At 36.4% G+C, this 18,131-nt stretch overlaps 7 protein-coding genes across 7 annotated transcripts; 3 read left to right on the top strand and 4 right to left on the bottom strand.

Annotated features, from left to right (window-relative positions):
• On the top strand, nt 139–3,512 carry BMR1_01G01985 (hypothetical protein; the record flags this gene model as incomplete). The annotated part of the gene is made up of 5 exons (XM_021482851.1): nt 139–2,681; nt 2,703–2,836; nt 2,921–3,012; nt 3,034–3,371; nt 3,392–3,512. The coding sequence occupies 5 exons, from the start codon at nt 139–141 to the stop codon at nt 3,510–3,512; spliced, it is 3,228 nt and encodes a 1,075-aa protein (XP_021337447.1).
• A 135-nt stretch (nt 3,513–3,647) lies between these two features.
• On the top strand, nt 3,648–4,807 carry BMR1_01G01980 (hypothetical protein; the record flags this gene model as incomplete). Its single annotated transcript, XM_021482850.1, has 3 exons — nt 3,648–4,207; nt 4,234–4,772; nt 4,797–4,807. 3 exons carry the CDS (start codon nt 3,648–3,650, stop codon nt 4,805–4,807), a joined length of 1,110 nt encoding a protein of 369 aa, XP_021337446.1.
• BMR1_01G01975 (hypothetical protein) lies at nt 5,967–9,647 on the bottom strand (the record flags this gene model as incomplete). The annotated part of the gene is made up of 1 exon (XM_012792008.1): nt 5,967–9,647. One exon carries the CDS (start codon nt 9,645–9,647, stop codon nt 5,967–5,969), a length of 3,681 nt encoding a protein of 1,226 aa, XP_012647462.1.
• A 55-nt stretch (nt 9,648–9,702) lies between these two features.
• Nucleotides 9,703–12,234, bottom strand: BMR1_01G01970 (Mismatch repair endonuclease PMS2; the record flags this gene model as incomplete). Its single annotated transcript, XM_021482848.1, has 11 exons — nt 9,703–9,895; nt 9,947–10,206; nt 10,227–10,314; nt 10,335–11,038; nt 11,059–11,265; nt 11,313–11,461; nt 11,483–11,517; nt 11,539–11,702; nt 11,724–11,858; nt 11,879–12,039; nt 12,060–12,234. 11 exons carry the CDS (start codon nt 12,232–12,234, stop codon nt 9,703–9,705), a joined length of 2,271 nt encoding a protein of 756 aa, XP_021337445.1.
• Nucleotides 12,310–15,346, top strand: BMR1_01G01965 (Cell division cycle protein 48 homolog; the record flags this gene model as incomplete). The annotated part of the gene is made up of 5 exons (XM_021482847.1): nt 12,310–12,628; nt 12,933–14,483; nt 14,671–14,911; nt 14,932–15,261; nt 15,283–15,346. 5 exons carry the CDS (start codon nt 12,310–12,312, stop codon nt 15,344–15,346), a joined length of 2,505 nt encoding a protein of 834 aa, XP_021337444.1.
• BMR1_01G01960 (aspartyl-tRNA synthetase) lies at nt 15,508–17,354 on the bottom strand (the record flags this gene model as incomplete). Its single annotated transcript, XM_021482846.1, has 11 exons — nt 15,508–15,569; nt 15,590–15,977; nt 16,046–16,129; nt 16,151–16,314; nt 16,390–16,470; nt 16,492–16,705; nt 16,726–16,784; nt 16,808–16,935; nt 16,956–17,061; nt 17,083–17,280; nt 17,303–17,354. 11 exons carry the CDS (start codon nt 17,352–17,354, stop codon nt 15,508–15,510), a joined length of 1,536 nt encoding a protein of 511 aa, XP_021337443.1.
• Nucleotides 17,716–18,072, bottom strand: BMR1_01G01955 (large subunit ribosomal protein L34e; the record flags this gene model as incomplete). Its single annotated transcript, XM_012792004.1, has 1 exon — nt 17,716–18,072. One exon carries the CDS (start codon nt 18,070–18,072, stop codon nt 17,716–17,718), a length of 357 nt encoding a protein of 118 aa, XP_012647458.1.

Below are 18,131 nucleotides of genomic sequence, written 5' to 3'. Positions count from 1 at the left end.
GTTGTGAAAGTAGGGCCACACATATGTTGAAAGCATTTCATCTCAAACATATTACCCAGTAGCAATTAATTAACTTACACACTTAAGGTTTATAGAAAATTTGAAACTGTACTATTTTGAATTATTGATGAGTGTAGTATGGGTGATACTTATGAAAACATTGAGTCGCTTGTTAGAGATCCGACTCCTTGCGTATTATTTTTGACGGAAGACAAGAATAAGCAATCACTCATAAATTCGTTTAGACAGGCTTCTGTTGATAAATCTGGGTCTAATTTCGCTAGATTACAATATGTGACGCTTGCTGATATCCCTGATTTCACTGGATTGACAATTGATTACATAGGGCCAAAGCTCATAAATGGAGATTCATTTCTTACATACCCAGGGTCTATCGTTATCTACATAGATATTACATCTGTTGAACATTATGAGAATTATGATTACTTACCTAACATTGAGAACAATGTATCGTACTTTGCAAAAGATTTGACGCCCTTCATAAACAACCAGACCAAGGTAATTTTAATGCTAAATTTTGATACTAATTCCACCAATCCCAATGTTAACAGCGCAGCAATTAAAAATTTTAGCATATGCACCATAGAACATATTTTGTGTTTCTGCAATGAGGATCTGGACAAGAACATTAAAAAGGCAGAAGACCTTTGTTATACACTAAATAATACATTTTGTGAGCGCCACATAAGACATTTGAAGAAGCTCAAATTGTCTGATAGTGATTTTTTCAAAAATAACCCAGGGATTAGCACACAGGAGTGTAACAAATGGGAATCCTTAAGACACAGTTACATTGCTTATATACACGAGTTATTAAGGGACGGTAAGAATTCGCTTAAAAACTACGATATCGCATGGAATTTAATTAAATATAATGATGGAGTAGGCCATATATATACTGAAAATTATAATGATGACGATAATTTCCACAAAACAGACAGTATTGATATTATCAATACTGTCAATCCTTCCTTATTTATAATATCCGAAGAATACTACGATATACTCGCAATCGAACTTATAAGATTAGTTATATTAGTAAAGGAGTCAAGGAGTAATGACAACTTTGGATCGTTACTGCGCAAAATAGTGCAACAGTACTATCAACTTGTAACGAACAATAAATCTGTCAATATATATACAAATACGAATTATTTGTATAGATTTGCCAGGCTACACTACTTCATTAGTGAAAAATTGTCTGGACTGGAAAATGTATTGGAATTGAGATTGGAATTCTTCAAGTTTAAGCCCTATCACATGTTTACTGCAGGCAAATATACTTATATGTTACACAAATTAATAAAATCAAAAAATAGTGATAATGATAACTCTATAAATATTAGCTATGAATATGGAGTAAATATATTGAAGAAGGCGTTTAGCGAATTTTCAAATGTTGGATGGAATGCCCACTGTTATATTACACTAGTATTGTTGTTCAAGTTTTACATGTTAGGTAATTATGCTGATAGTGCGGAATCCGCCTTTAACAAGATTTATCAGAATCAACTATTCAACTATTATAACCGCGCAAATTATAATCAAATTGGTATTCACACAAAAAATATATGTACCGATTGTATGTGGAAAAATGAGTGGCATTTGAACGATGATATATTATCCTTCGGCAAAAGGATAATTTCCAATGAAATTGGATGGATTTGTACTGCGTTGAAGTCCATTAATGGCGATCCTGAGGCGGTTAAAAAGGTCAAAGATGGAGTGGCTTCTGCTAAAATTCTAAAGTTTATCCCATTGCAAATAAACATCCCAGGGAGAGCTACCTTGTACTTATCGGAAGAAATAATATTACTAGCATTCAAACTAAATGTAGCCTGTGGATTTTATTGCTGTTCAGGGCAAATTAAGTACCATCTAGAGGATGGGCACAATACTTGCAGCTTCACCTTTGAGCCAATGGCCACTGATACTAATAATAAACAATTGCATCAATTGCTAGTTGGACTATTGGAGGCTAAAAACAATTTAGATATGGAAATGAAACCCATGGAACTAAACACTAGTGAATATTACTTATTTCTTACGCCCTTTGACCACTTAAATGCTACAATTCTAAGTAAATCTACACAGTTGGCTTTTAATATTAGCACCACTGACAATGATTCCAACAATTTAACGTTGTTTAATGCGTCAGTGCCACTAGTGGTACAAGAGTTTACCTGTCATCCTGTATTAATTAGATCAATTGGTTGGCCAAGAAAATCATTAAAATATGAATTACCATATTCAAAGCGCAAAAATTCAGTAATACGTACTAGCGTAAAAGTGAAGCAATTAACAAGTTATTGGATTGACAGATTCGCACCAATTATGCTTGAATTTGACGTATATAATTTTACAGTATCGCACAAAGATATCAAAATAACTATGTCTAACTGTGACGTAACTGCAGTGCCCTTATTCTCAGAGGATAAACCCAATGGCACTAGCGCTGATATAAATAATAATATAACCAATGATATGGGTGATAATAGTGTGAAATCCTCTCTAATCAAACACTTTAAATACCAGTTGAACGTTATACATCACTGCAACACTGACAAAATATATAACTTACAAATTCAGGTATCAAATTTTGATATTTTAACAACAAAAATTCAGCTAGAATATACCAATGGCATTATCTTCACCTATAAGTAACTCATTATTTAACATAGGAAAGAAACTATAGTTTCAGATGCCATTGGAGTGGGCGACTTTGTAAATTATTCTGTCAAGACTACAAATCTTACCAAAGATACGTTAAACGTTGTCAAACTTATATATGATGATCAAAAGGTTATCGCTCCAGGTAAGCCTACACAACTGTGTCGTCATAACCATTTTATTTTAAATAGTAAATGGCACTTTGAACATTGTATAACCACACATTTAGGAGAATTGGGGATCATAGACAATTTACTATCCAACGAATCATGTGTCATATTGCTAAATGACCACATTTCACTCGATACAGTACCTCAGGAAGTAAAGTCATTGCTAAAATAGATTAAAATACTATTTCATGTGAACAATTTTTCGGTGGATGGAAATACGGCGCCAATCGAATGGATTGCCACTGCGAAATTAAGGGACGATAGCAAATACGGGGGCCCACAGGATTTAGAAGTAAGATGTGCCAGTGATAGCATTGCACGGATTGGTACAGAGTTCAATTATGAGGCACAGATTAAAAACAACACGGCAAACACCCAAGAATTACAGTTGAAGCTAAATTGTATGGATTCTGGTGGAATGGAATTGTTAGTATCCGGGCCAACTGTACATAATATGATATTGTTGCCATATGATTCGAAGGTGATATGTTGGAAGATGGTATCCACGGTGTAAGTAAAAGACAATTTAGATTGGGGCACATTAAATTGCCTAACGTTATTATTGAAAAGAAACGGTGGATACACACTGGTGATGATCAGCCCATGGAAAGTGCACTCACGCACATATGCATATTGCCTAACAATGCCTAAATATGTTAGTAACTAAAATCACGTCATTTTCTATCTAGCCACTCTGGATTTAGTTGTAGAAATATTTATTAGCTAGGTGCGTGAAACGGCTAAAAGGGAACGTTGCACGTGGGGTGGACGATTTCATCAAGCATTATGGTGTGCCTCTCGGGAAAAGGAGGGCATCAATCTCCGGCTATAGGGGCCTGGTCCTATGCTATAGTCCTACAATTGTCACTAGGTTTGTATATTTTCTTTTCATTTTCCAATTTTAACGATCTGGAGTCACTTCACCGCATTAACAGCATCACTGAATTCTCTCTAAAATCCATTACTAAATTTCAGATTTTTGGATTAATGCATATATTCCTTTCTATTGCTACATGTGTCCCGTTTCTTCTTGGGCATCTGCTATGTAAATGGTTTCTTCTACCTATGATCATAATAAACTACCTTCAGTCAACTTTATGTACAGTAACAAGTTGCACTTGTGGTTATTTACTTCAAATAGGAGCACGTACAATTGCAGGTGAACTAAATAAGATTGACGTTTTACCCAGTTTTTTTTCTGATATTATTTATGAAAATACGGACAAATTCACTATAGATTTCAGGGACAATTTATTCGCTGCTGGTATTATTTCATTCATAGTTGGTTTCTTGTACAGGCGCGCTACTTCATTTAAAAAGGATACAGATAACATTACTGTGATGATGTAAGCATACTGACTTATTTATTTAGATCCATGCCTACTCTTGCATTGGGATTTGCATTAGGATTTGCTGCTGTTAGTCCCACTTTTGATACTACATTGGTTGTATCGGGGGCTATAATATTAATAGTAAGCGTTGTGGCTGAATTTTTCACAGCTTTGACTCAATGCCGTGTGCTAAAGCCTTTAAATCTCGTTCTAATGTGTTTGTATGGCGTGTTGTGCATTGTCTCATTATTTTTGTGGACTTACGCCATCAGAATTATCACATCGGGTCACATGGATTTTACTACACATTCTGCAATTATCACAGGCAAACTTAATAGTTTTTTCAACCAAAATAAATCCACGATTGACCGTTATGTCGATGTTGATCTGGCGAAGAATTTTTTGTCATCAAAAACGAAGGATCTATCGTTGGAGGCAATAAATTTTATGTTGGATAATGGGAACTTCACGTTGTGTATTATTATCATAAGTGCTGTAGAATTCATATTTTCTGCATTTTGTGTATTTTATAAATGCAAAGATATTTTTCATTGTGCCGGTATTGTGGAGGATGCTGGAGGTAAGCGTGATGAAGATAACGAAGATAAAGTATAGGGAGATGGTTTCACAGACTGTAGTATTCACTAGACGGACTTACAATGATGGTTACCAATTCACGAAAAAAATGCATGTATCTCGCGTTTACAATTTTTTTGTCACATAGCATATTTACATTTGGGTAGTGTAAATATTATAGCACTATTTTATTGGCTAATTGAGAAGATAGTGTATGGAAATTATATAGTTTTTGTATATTTAACAAGCACAATTTTTGTTTTATAAACATGGTAATAACACACATAAGTCAATTTTTACAAGCCCTATGATGTCGAACGCAAGGGTAGTATATTACAGTAGCATCTTCCAGCATTCAATCATACTTATTTTAAACCTACATCCTGCTTGCGTGTTGTTAGTGTGTTTGTGTAATACGTGAGTGGTATGTACGATAATTTGAATTTTCAAAGTATTTATATATAATATAGCTAACTATATGTGATCAGACTATTTAAAGTGTTTCCTTGTTTGATTAATTTATAATATTAATAAATTGTTTAAATATCTATAAATATTAGCGATTTTTTATAATTTCCGATTATTTTATATTTATAGTTATTATTTACACATTTGAACATTTGTTGTGTAATTAAAAGTTTACGCAGATTAGTGTTAAGTAAAGTGTAATAAAGTTGCATTAAAGCACAATTATAGGTGTGATTACTTGATTTAATTAGTTACTATGTCATTTTATTTGTAAATTTACACTTTTGTTATATAAATCATTGAAAGTAATTTATTTGTGTTTTATTTTATATTTAAAATTATACAATCTGTAAATTTAATTAAATAGCAAGCTTGTTTTGATCAACCAACGATATTTAATTGCTTAAAAATATACTTTCCTATGTAAACATAATAACTTACAACACATTATTAAAACTATATGAGAATATAGACACATTTACTAAACATACCCAAAACAATTGGCCAATGCACATATGTATAATCACTAGGCTTTATTTATAAAACACAACAATCAATATTCTTATTACAAATACTGATCATATTACACAAATTACGACAAGACTATAACTACATCATAATAAATCCCAATTCATTCTAATATATATCTATTAGTTTCATCCACAATGGTAAATTAATAGTCAAACCTGCCATACAGGATTAGTTATAATTACAATGATGGTTCATGGCGTCATATACTTGGCAACTTCAACCAAACCAACAGCTTTTTAACACTATCGTCAGTTATTTCCAATAGCGATTTTATGGCACACACTGACACCCTGTTAGCAACAATAGCCAAGTGCTGCTTGACTGGATCCCATCTGTTGCTACCACTTGCAATACTCGCCTTGTGCAACAGGTATAGGTCAAACTCAGGCATAATGTATAACAGCGCCTGTAAAAAGTGTAGGTACGGAATAGATTCGCAGCCGTGTATATCAACGCTTGTAGAATAGAGTTCGAGAGCCTGGGCCAGCAGCTTGCGTAGGGTGAACCATAAAAATCTAAAGTTGCTTCCACGTGTCAACTTTCTATTCAACTTCACCAGCTTGACGATAAGCTTGTCCGGGTGTAGAAGCAGTCTCATTCGAACTAGTGGGTTCGAAACCTGCTCCAAGTTCAAGTTGTCGAGCATAACCTGTGCGCACTCAAGGCTCAATTCATAAATCATGCCATTTTTCACGCCCAAATCATTCTGTTTGTAAATAATATCGATAAATTTGTTGATTTCTCCACACGATAAATCTTCACTTTGTGTATCGTTACAGGGGTAGTGAATGTTCATAAGACTCGAATAGAAGGCCTGTATAAAATCTAGTGGCATTGAATTCAGAATATCTTTTCTATAATTGGCATCACTGACGATTCTAGTCAAATTGCCATCGATGGAAAGCAAAATTTTAGAAAAATCAAAGGCGTTTTTCAACTGCCTAATATCGTCAAAACTCAAGTGCTTTTCACAGAGCGAAAAAAATTGAGAAAGCGCCCCCAGTTGATTTTCAACAAAGGGCTTATATTTAATCAGCTTCCTCAAGACATATTTCCAGTCCTTAGAGCTTACCAACGTTAGGAACGCCCATTCGGGATCGTAAGACCAAACTCTCAAAAATCTTATACACTTTCTATCATAACAATCCATATTTTTAGTATGCGATTTGGGATTTAACACCGAGTCAAACAAGTTGCGATAGGTGTGACACGTGAACGAGTCTTGAATTGTACACTTTAGTTCACTTAGTACTTGGTTGTCGTCACAGATAAAACTGTAATCCACAGGCTCGCCGGTAACCCACCAAATACAATCCTCACTAATAACCTCACATTGAAACCACATTTTCTCAGCCAATTTCAACGCCACACTAGGTTCGCCAGTGCTGCCCAAATTATTCAGATTCACCCCCGAAAATTCCAAGCACCTGCTCACGTGCTCTGGTGTCTCGTCGTCCATTACAGAATACTCAATATCGTTGGATACAGATAGCATTTGACCTTTTACATCCTTACAACACTGCTCATCAATGCCTAACCTGCAAAGTATTCCATCTATTGTGGGTGAATAAGGCATAGTAGTTATCAGCGCCACCAGTGCCTCAAGTGACAGACCCTCTATATCGGCGGGGAAGTCAAACTTGCAGGGGCATTCTGTATCCCCAAACCCACTAATCTTACCTAAATCATACACTTCAATTAGCCCTGTTATCCTGTTAAGCAAATAATGCACGTGTGGGTACTTTTCAAAGCTCATCCACCCACATATTGATGTTAGGGATGATAGCAGACTGTGTTGCAGCCTAATATAGTTAATTGTTTTTTCATTCAATGATTTTAAGTCTAAAGTCCAGGTTATTGCATTCCTTGGATCACAATCATTGACGTTATCAAGCAGGTACTTGAAAAATGTAAACTTTTGTGATTCGCTAGGTGCACCGGAAATGGATCTGACATCTTCTTTAAATACGAATATACCGGGATTAGTAATGTAGTAAAAAAAATCTGCGATAAACTTGGAATTTTCACAAAGTTCAAACACTAGCAAAGTATAGACAGGTTTAAAGTCCTGATCCATATGCATAGATAATATGAATAATGTTATAAGTGAAGTATATTCAATATTTGAATATACTGCCATTTTGGAGGAAAATATTTTGATAAAATTTGATACGTTTTCATGCCCCGAGTAATTAATGTTCGCGACAATCGTTGTCACAAACTTGTACAATCCGTCCAATTGTGTGCTGTTCCTTATGTCCGAAATACATAAATTTGCATCCATATCCAAATTATTTGCAAGAAAGAGTGATATATCGCAGTCTCTAGAAAGCCTTTCAATAACCTTTTTAACCTCTTTGCATAGACACTTTCTGTGAGAAATGTCGCCCTTGAGTTCCAGAATATGGATAACCTTCTGTAGCCAATTGGAGTGTCTCTTCACCAGCAACTTTTGGTAAATTGATTCAATCTTGAGAACTAGATTATAAACATCTTCACAGTCCAGGCTGTATGTTAATATCACGAGTATTAAATCGCACATAAAAGGTACATCATCTCCCAAGCATAAAAGCTCTGAAAATATCATTTTGGCATCGCAGTTAAAACCCTTTGAAAATGTCACCAAAGATCCCATATTTTGGGTATTTATGCATATCCACATGGGTGAATATTTACTAATATTGCTGTCAATCTCGAAAGAACTAGCCATTCCTTTGGAGGATAAGAATGATTCCAGCAAGGTGTGAATAGTACGTAAACCAGTATGGGCGCAGTCAAAACAGATATTACACCTTCCTGCCTCATAAATGAATCCATTCTCGCAGTTTTTACACCCAAATGGATCTCTACTACAGCTAGTGTAACCGCTCTTAAGTACTCTATGTATAATTGTACATGTTTGTGTCTCCATGTATTCAAATATATCGATATACCCACCAGCTTTGGTTATGTAATATATATATTGCTTGATAAATTCGGCTATGGATTCTAATTTTCCGTGGGCATAATCAAATGTACAATTTTTTTCTTCGCAACTATCAATTATTTGTTGAGAGACGACAAGTGCAATCATTTCCTTGATAAATAGCAGAACTATTGAAAACCCAGCGCCTGTGGCACGAATCAAGGCCCAAGATCGCACTATAGCCCATTTTACGAATTTACAAAAACAAATGCGTGCTTTATTGCATGATTTAACTGTTGAGCATAGAAATTTGATACAGTAGGTGATATGTTGTGTGTTAGCTGTTGGAATAAAAGAATTTACCAGTGCCAACCAATTGTCGCTAATAGTTTTACAAATAGAGTGCTCGTTTGCTCTGTGAAATTCTGTAATAAAAATTTCCACAACGTCAAACCTACCGTTCATTATAAGTGAATTGAACAGTAGTATTAGGTCCTTGAAATTAGATGTTACCGATGTGGTAAATATATCAAATGTGATGTGTACTTTTGCGTAATTTGATTGATAAAATCCAGAAAGGGCGGAAAGATCGTCCTCGGCCAACTCACGTTTGGTCTCCTTGTTCATTAGCACGTCATTTGGTATTTGGAAATTACATTTTATTTCAAATATATCATTGCATTCGTCATTAGAAGTGTCTATCCCATGTGGGATGTTATCGCAATCATTTTCAACGTCATGCTTGGCGGAAATTGCGTCAATCTTAACTGTTATTTGGCAGAAAATGTTGAACAACTTGAGCCCCTCATCGCTTACTTTAGATTTGTCTGAGTGTAATTGAATATATAATTTAGATAGATACATCCTAATGCCTTCATTTATATTCTTAGAAAAGATACAATCTGAAAAGTACATAATTTTGTCCACATCCTCGGGTGTTGCACAAATGGAATCACACCCACACATCAAACTCATTTTGGTAATATATACGCAAATTATTTAGTTTACCACGTTAAAATTATCAAAAGAATTAAATGAAATCGAATTGGCAAGGCAGGTTCTGGGCAGCTGCCGTAAGCTCGGCTGCGGTGGCCAGACATTTGATGGTGGGCCTGCCATGAGGGCAGTTCCATGGGTGGTCCAAGTCGCCCAAGGTGTCCTTTATCTGTTCCATCTTCCCCCTATTCAAGTCATCCCCAATCTTCACTGCACTTCTGCAGGCCCTAAATATTAATCATTTTACAATCAGTTCTACAAAGCAGCGGAAGTCCTACCTGTTGGCTAATATTGACCAAATTTTAGGGGGTCTAGGAGTGGATTGGAAATAGTCCCAGACATGGCTGCTGGTTCCATTTAAATCCTTTCCGTATATGGCATTGAAACTATATATTTTTTCCAAAAATTCCAAAAAATCGTTCTCTCCGAGCACATGAGAGAATAATACGGGAAATGTTGCTATATATAATCCATGGTCACTACTGCCGCACATTGTAAACCCGTTGCATTCTAGCACACTTGCATTGTCAAGGGCAACCTATATGAACGATCCCCTACGGCTAAATGGCTTGGGGGTACTTTTACGAACACGGGCTGTATCAGTTTCTGGCAGTTGATTTTAACCCTCTTATTCAACGTTTCAAATCTGGGTTACCGGCCTGTTACCGCGCTTTTTCATCTGCAGCATGTTGGTCAATTATGAACAATGAATACTTGAACTTATCATTGCGATCGTAGCTTGCCAATTTAGTTATGATGAATCCCTTGTTAAATTGGCCACAAATTTCCATCATTTTGAATGTTCGCTTCTCAATCCTTTTTGGGTCATGCGATATGGCGTTTTTTGTAGTGTTTTCAGTCGTTTGCAATTTTTTTTGTGACAAATGTTGTTTGAGCAATGTACTTTGTTGTTTGTATTGTTTTAGGTCAAAGCATAGTACCCGTTCCACAATGTAGTTGCATTGTTGCGATAAATCCACCCCTTCATTAACTTTGCAATTCTTTGTATCGCCAAATCCACTGGATCTAATTGCAGTGCCGTTCGTTGGGTGTGTATTCTCAAATCCAAAAACGGCTTCACTCTCGGTTTCCATGACAAAGGGCTCATCACACTCAACCTTGTATCGCTTCAGTTTAAAACAATGGGCACCAGAATCTGCTATTGAATTCTCATGAGAAGCAGCCTGTTGGCTTTCATCCGCTGCAAGGCTAGATTTATCGGGCGAGTTGTGTAGTTTGTGAAGGTTGGTTATATCGCTTAAAGTATGTTTAGATCTTCCTGCTTGTGATATATCCAGGGTAGGCATGGAAACGATATAGCCACTTTTGGTGTTAATGCCCTGTGCCTCAAAAAACTTGTGCAATTGTATCTAATTGGTATTTTTATTACTTTAATTGTGGTGATGATGTATTCTTCAATTGTAATATAGATTGTGCGCTTGTCTGGTGAACAATTTACATCAATTTCTTGCAAGTTTAATGTCAAATTGAGGATAAATGAGGGTCTGGCCTTGTTTGAATATTGCCTATAGGCATTCAATATGGCATGGCATATTGACTTCTGTGATGTCACTGGCCGGCCATTAACAAATAAAATCTAAGTCAGAATGCTACACAACAAATTCCGTTTAGAAATTGGCATACTTGTATAGGTGGATTGAACTCCGAGTCTAAATCACTGATAAGACCACTGATTTCAAATTCATCGCAAGTATAACCCCACTCATTCATTTTTTGGATTAATTTTTTGCCATAAATAAAAGAGGTTATGTCTCTTATACTAGTATAATTTCCTGAATGAACAGATAATCCACCTGGAGAAGAAAATAATATTGTTGTTTTGCCATTTCTAAATTAAATGAATACATACGTTGGCTTATTTGTGAGCGTAATTCTTATGCTTGGGTAGAAAAGTGCATACTGCTGAACCATGTCCACTGTAAACTTTATTTTGTTAGCCCATCCCTTTATCAGCTGTTGTCTACGCACAGGAAAGACGCTAAACAGTTTAATGCTGGTAACTATTGTTCCAAGCTGAATTACTAGTCATCTTACACTCATCAGGCACTTAACCTTAGACAGCAAGTTACCCTGATGATCAAATGTCAGATTCCACCCTTCAGTTGAGTCTCTAATCCTTGTTTTGACCACTAAAGTGCTCAGTGTAGCGATTGAATGTAATGCCTCACCCTAGATAAACAGTTATGTACCCGAAACCCAAATGTACTTAGACGTGTCGTCAAGTCTTCAAATTTGCTTATTTTTGAAGTGGTATTCCTGATAGCTAAAAGCTCAAAATCCTCTTCTCTAATTCCTGTGCCATTATCCTTCACCTCAATTGATTCACATCCACCGTCCACTAGTGATACATCTAATTCATGCCTCATTTACCTATTTCAGTTGCACTGGCATCCAAAGCATTTTCAAGCAATTCTTTCACTACACAAGACACATCAACTAGCAACTGCAAACTCGATGATTCATTGCGACAGGGCTCGGAAATCACCTTCATATTCATCCCAACCCCCATGGTCAGGGTATAACATGACACTCGACCACCACCCATGGGTTACATAACATCCGCCACAACTTAATGTGATATTATATTCCTTACGATTTAGAATGTTAACTGGTTAGTGTAATGGGTAACCGTATTATAACATTACTCATGATCCTGATGGTGGCTCCTTTGCCCTTAGCTTCCATAAGGAATCATAACTACAGGCACAGCTGCAGACCCATACAAGCCGGATTATTCCCTTTCTGGAACAAATCTTCAAAATCACAAAAAAAGAATTCATTGGAAGATTTGAAATTGAACAAGGACAATAATTTTTTCCCAAATGATGAAGATCCGAAAAAAGGTCCTTCGGGGGCAGATGTAATACATTCTGGGCTTACTCCAAATTTGAGTATTGTCACGGGCGATCCAAGTACTGATCCAACAACACTATATCTAAGTAAGCACTATACTATATTAACAATATCACTAGGTGATTATGAGATATTTTTCCACTTAACTTATAAACACTTCATCACACCCAACGACACATTTTTTACCCATTTTAATTCATCAAATTATTTGACCTACTATCAAATTGCTAATTTGATAGTAGGTCACGTAAAAATAATAAATGTTACAAGGGTTAGACGGAGATTAATCAAATCTTCAACCTAGTACAACAAAAACCAATTCATTACATTATCATGTATTTTCTAAGCTGTTTGATTAAAAATTTTACACGCATTACAATAATGACATAGGCCTGGAACAGATGAATGCCCTGGGTCTAACCAGCGGGGACATAGTAAGGGTTAAGGGGCGCCGTCGCCGAGATACAATAGCCGGGGTTAAGTCATCTGAGAATGTTGATAGATATAAGGCATTTGTATCAAAGGATATGCGCCGCAATTTACGGCTTAGAAATTCCGACGTCATTGGAATTGAGCCTTTAACAGGCATACCCATGGCTTCCCGCATAACAATCCTCCCCTTTTCTGATGACTTAAAGCGTTGCGGTATGGATTTGTCAATAATTGCGGGGCACATTAATCAATCTTTATTTGATTTCTTTTCTCTCCCGAGACCACTGCGTCTGGGCGATCACTTCCATATTCATTTGCCTAATGGCCAGGAAATTGAATTTAAAGTATTAAGAATAGAGTCTAGCCAGGGGGATTCTGAGGCTGCAATTGTATCTCCAGATACCATATTTAATTTACGGGGCAAGCCACTGGATAGAGAGAAAGATGATGATTCGTTTGGTGAAATTGGCTATGACGATATTGGCGGCATGAAGAGGCAGCTCAGTAAAATTAGGGAATTGATTGAATTGCCTTTGCATCATCCAGAGGTATTCCAAGCAGTGGGAATTTCACCGCCAAAGGGTATTTTATTACATGGATTACCGGGAACAGGAAAAACTCTGATTGCAAAGGCTATTGCAGCGGAAACAGGTGCCAATTTTTATGTGATAAATGGGCCTGAGATTGTGTCAAAGCATTTTGGAGATTCTGAGAGCAATTTGAGGAAAATTTTTGAAACGGCTGAAAAGAACGCTCCATCAATAATATTCATAGATGAAATAGACAGCATTGGAACCAAACGTGATAAGCTTGGATCAGAAGCTGAGCGTAGGATTGTATCTCAACTACTAACTTGTATGGATGGACTATACTCTAAAAAAGTATCGAATGTGCTAGTTTTAGCAGCTACAAACCGCGCAAATGCTCTAGATTCTGCACTACGCAGATTTGGCAGATTTGATCGCGAAATAGAAATAACCGCATGTGACGAAGATGAAAGGTTCGAAATATTGCTTATAAAAACCCGTGATATGAAATTATCTCCCGATGTTGACCTTAGGCAGATTGCCAAAGCATGCCATGGTTACGTAGGAGCTGATATTTCTCAGCTATGTTTTGAGGCTGCAATGGAGTGTATTAGACAGCACTTTGGCAAAACAGACATATTATTCTTTCATGATGACAAAATACCCCCTGAAATATTAAATAAAATACAAATAACCAAAGAACATTTTGATCGCGCTCTGAGCTTATGCAATCCAAGTTCATTGAGGGAGAGGAGCATTGAAGTACCGGAAACGACTTGGGATGATATTGGAGGATTGGAGGATGTGAAACGGGAGCTGATTGAAACTGTTCAATACCCAGTTGAGCACCCAGAAAAGTTCAAAAAATTCGGCCAATCGGCCAGCAAGGGCGTACTATTTTACGGCCCACCCGGGTGTGGCAAGACACTGCTAGCTCGGGCTATCGCACATGAATGTAAAGCAAATTTTATTTCAGTAAAGGGTGAGCACTTTGCTATTAATGTTACTTAGTCACTAGATTTTTTTAATATTTTGTTAAATTGTTAAGATATGCGTAACTCTATAATTACAGTTACATGGTTGAAAAATTTTTCATATTTTATGGTCTGCAATAAAAATTTAATTCATTCTACTTGTTAAATTTTTTATTCTTATACAATTTTATTTAGGCCCTGAATTGCTGACTATGTGGTTTGGAGAATCGGAAGCTAACGTACGAGAATTGTTCGACAAAGCAAGGGCAGCTGCGCCTTGTATATTATTTTTTGACGAAATGGACTCTATTGCGAAGGAGAGGGGTACTTCACATGGCGGCGGTGAAGCTGCAGATAGGGTTATTAATCAGATCCTAACTGAGATAGATGGCGTTTCATCTTCAAAACCAATTTTTATAATTGGCGCTACAAATAGGTATTCACATTGTTATGTAGGCCAGACATTTTAGATCCTGCAATTACTAGACCTGGAAGATTGGACCAACTAATTTACATACCATTGCCAGATAGGGATAGCAGGGAGAGTATATTTAAAGCGTGTTTACGCAATTCTCCACTGGCCCCCGATGTCAACATTAAGAAGATGGCTGATGATCTGGAGGGATATTCTGGCGCAGATATATCAGAGGTTTGTAAAAGAGCAGCTAAGGAGGCAATAAGGGAAAGTATTGCAGCAGACACGGAGGGCAATATGAGCGAAGGAGAATCCGACAAAGTTCCATTTATTACAAATAAACATTTTCAAGCAGCTTTGGCATCTTCAAGGTAGAGTGAATGTTTACATAGACGATCAATTAGGGAGTCTGATATTCAGAGGTACAAGGACTTTAAAAATCGCATATCATCATAAACTTTCGGACGATAATTGGTTATTTTTAAAATAAACAAATAGGTTTTACACACTAAATAACTGTATTTGAATTACAGTTGTAAAAATTAGTTATTCTAAAGTTGTAAACTTAAATTTTTTAATTATAGTTAGCAAAGACGACTATACTGTTTGTTTCAATTTTAAGGCGTCAAACGTTTTGGATCCCTGGGAAACATACAAGTCTTCCTCACATTACCAATGCCTAAATCAAAAGATTCATACCTAAGTAAAGCATTACTAGACGTTCCAATCCAATCCCACACCCTCCATGGGGATAAGCGCCAAGTTTAAAAGCATCAATGTAAGCCGTAACTGTTTCAGGGTCAATACCCTTCTCCTTAATCCGTTCAATTAGCATAAATGGATCGTGAATACGCTGTGCTCCGCTAAGTATCTCTTCTCCACGCATAAAAAAATCAAAAGAGTTAGTGCCCAAGGCAATATTTTCCTTGGGCATTGTATAAAATGGTCTGGCTGTATCAGGGTAGGAGTGTATTATGTAGTAATCCGTATTGTATTTTTGTTTCACAATCTTTCCAAATTGCCTTTCCTGTTCAGTGCTGAAATCATCCTCAACTTTTACTCCTTCTTCATTTAGTATGGCCACAGCCTATGTAAATACTGATCTAATATTGCGACAGTTAGGTAATTATCCATTATCATAATGAACAGTGTTACCTCGTTAAAATGAAATTTGGGGGTGTTATTGATAAACTCAAAGGGCTTGATGTTTGGATACAATTTCTTAACCGATTCCAGCTCCTAAATCACGTGCCATGTTACCTTAGTACACTTATTTTGTAATCCAGTAAATATATATTTGAACATCTGATCAACCAAATCAATTATTTCGTTGTAATCCTCATATATAGACATTTCCAGGTCAAGTCCTGTAAACTCGCATAGGTGTCTATGTGTATTACTGTTTTCCGCTCTAAACACTGGACCTAAATTATTTAGATATTAAATTATTTATAATATTTGAAATGTGTAAATAGTGTAAATATGACAAAGTAGAGTACCTATTTCAAATACCCTGGAGAAATCTCCCATAACGGCCATTTGCTTGTAAAGTTGTGGAGATTGAGCCAAACAAGCATCTCCTACATTAATATGTAGTTTACTATTGAAATATTTAAGGGTAAAGACGGAAGATCCGCCCTCAGAATTGCCAGAAAGTAATTTTGGGGTGTGAATTTCAATAAATTCATTGTCCAACAGATAGGTCCTAAACAAATTGACACACGCAGATTGAATTCTGAATACAGATTGAGAAAGATTTGTTCTTAAATCTAAAATCCGGTTATCAAGTCTCGTATCGGGATTTACTCTTATAATCTGAATGATTTAAATCATACATCTGGGTCAGACTCATCTGCTTCAGGTTTATTGGCATCAAACAATTGGAATGGAAGTTCTAAATAATTGAAAATAAATTACCATTTGCCGCTTTTGAAACACAAAAAATTTTACGCACTGATATCTCATATTTTATAGTGGTAGACTCAATTGGTATATTTGGTATTCTCACTATGCCAAACACATCTATTATAGACTCTGGCGGTACACTACATGAATTATGGCTTACGAATTGACCCATTTGATTGTATTTTTAGTTATTGGCGGATTCTTAGCATCTAGCACACATTGTATTGTCTCACCATACTGTCTGATTACTATGAATGACAATGAACCTAGTGTTAAAGTGTAAATACCCTTTCCTCTTGTGTCGTTTAATCTACCCCTAATCCAAACTTCATCTTCGGCCGTTGGCTTATCCCTAGCAAGACTTAAAAATTTACGTTTATTTTCCTCTTTATAATTAACAATTAGCGGTAGGTAGCCAAAATCGCACTCGGTAAAATTGTCAGCCTTGGTGTTTAGTAGAGCAAATCTTTCGATTTCCTCCAATTCTGCGTTAAATTGAGCGATTACGTCTGGCAGTTGGTTGCTTTTTTGGCGGCTGGATGTTGTCTTCTCTCTTCATTTCCTCTGAACTGATAGATTCTGTTGCAGCCGTGGGTTTCAAAATGCCGTGAGATGATAAATTACAACTTTGAATAGCCAAAGAATTATGTATAAAGTTATTTCTAGTGGTGATATATGCTATGTTGCGAAATATTGCGCGCTTAGAAACACTGTTTGCCACCAGTAGCACCAACAACACCAAGGTCATCTACTACATACCAACATGAAAACCCTATTTATACTAACAGATTAATAAAAATCAATCAAACTCCTACTAAAATTTAGAATGCAATATACTTTAAAATGTTGTAAAGTGATAACTTTGTAACCGTTAATGGAACAAAATTAATAAAAATCACATCTTCTTGGCTGGTATATCATCAGCCTTTTCCTGCAGCTTTTTTTTGCTTAACCCTCTCTTCCACAACTTTTTTGACACATTTCTGTTCCTCCTTTAAGAAGGCGCGGATAATGCGATCCCGGACGCACTTGTGACAAAGAGAGCCGCCGTATACCCTATAAACCTTTCTTTGCCTCCTTTTCAAATTTTTGTTAACTTCTGGCCTAGCAGCAACAACTCCTTGCAATTTTCCCTTGCAATCGCCACATAGTGCTGGCTTTGCCTTCTTTTTGAGGTGTTGGAATACGACGCGTGCCCCTGGAGTTTTGACCTTTTTGGCAAAATTAGATCGCGTGTGGTACGCGTTGTGTCGTCTCAAAGTCACTCTTTTCGACATTAAAAATAACACAACTTTATAGATTTTATGAAAATTGATCCACCCGCAACTGCAGTAAC

The sequence above is a fragment of the Babesia microti genome, chromosome I, assembly GCF_000691945.2.
Source record: "Babesia microti strain RI chromosome I, complete genome".
Taxonomy (NCBI): domain Eukaryota; phylum Apicomplexa; class Aconoidasida; order Piroplasmida; family Babesiidae; genus Babesia; species Babesia microti.
The sequence above is the reverse complement of the archived record's forward strand: the minus strand, read 5'-3'. Positions and strand labels throughout refer to the sequence as shown.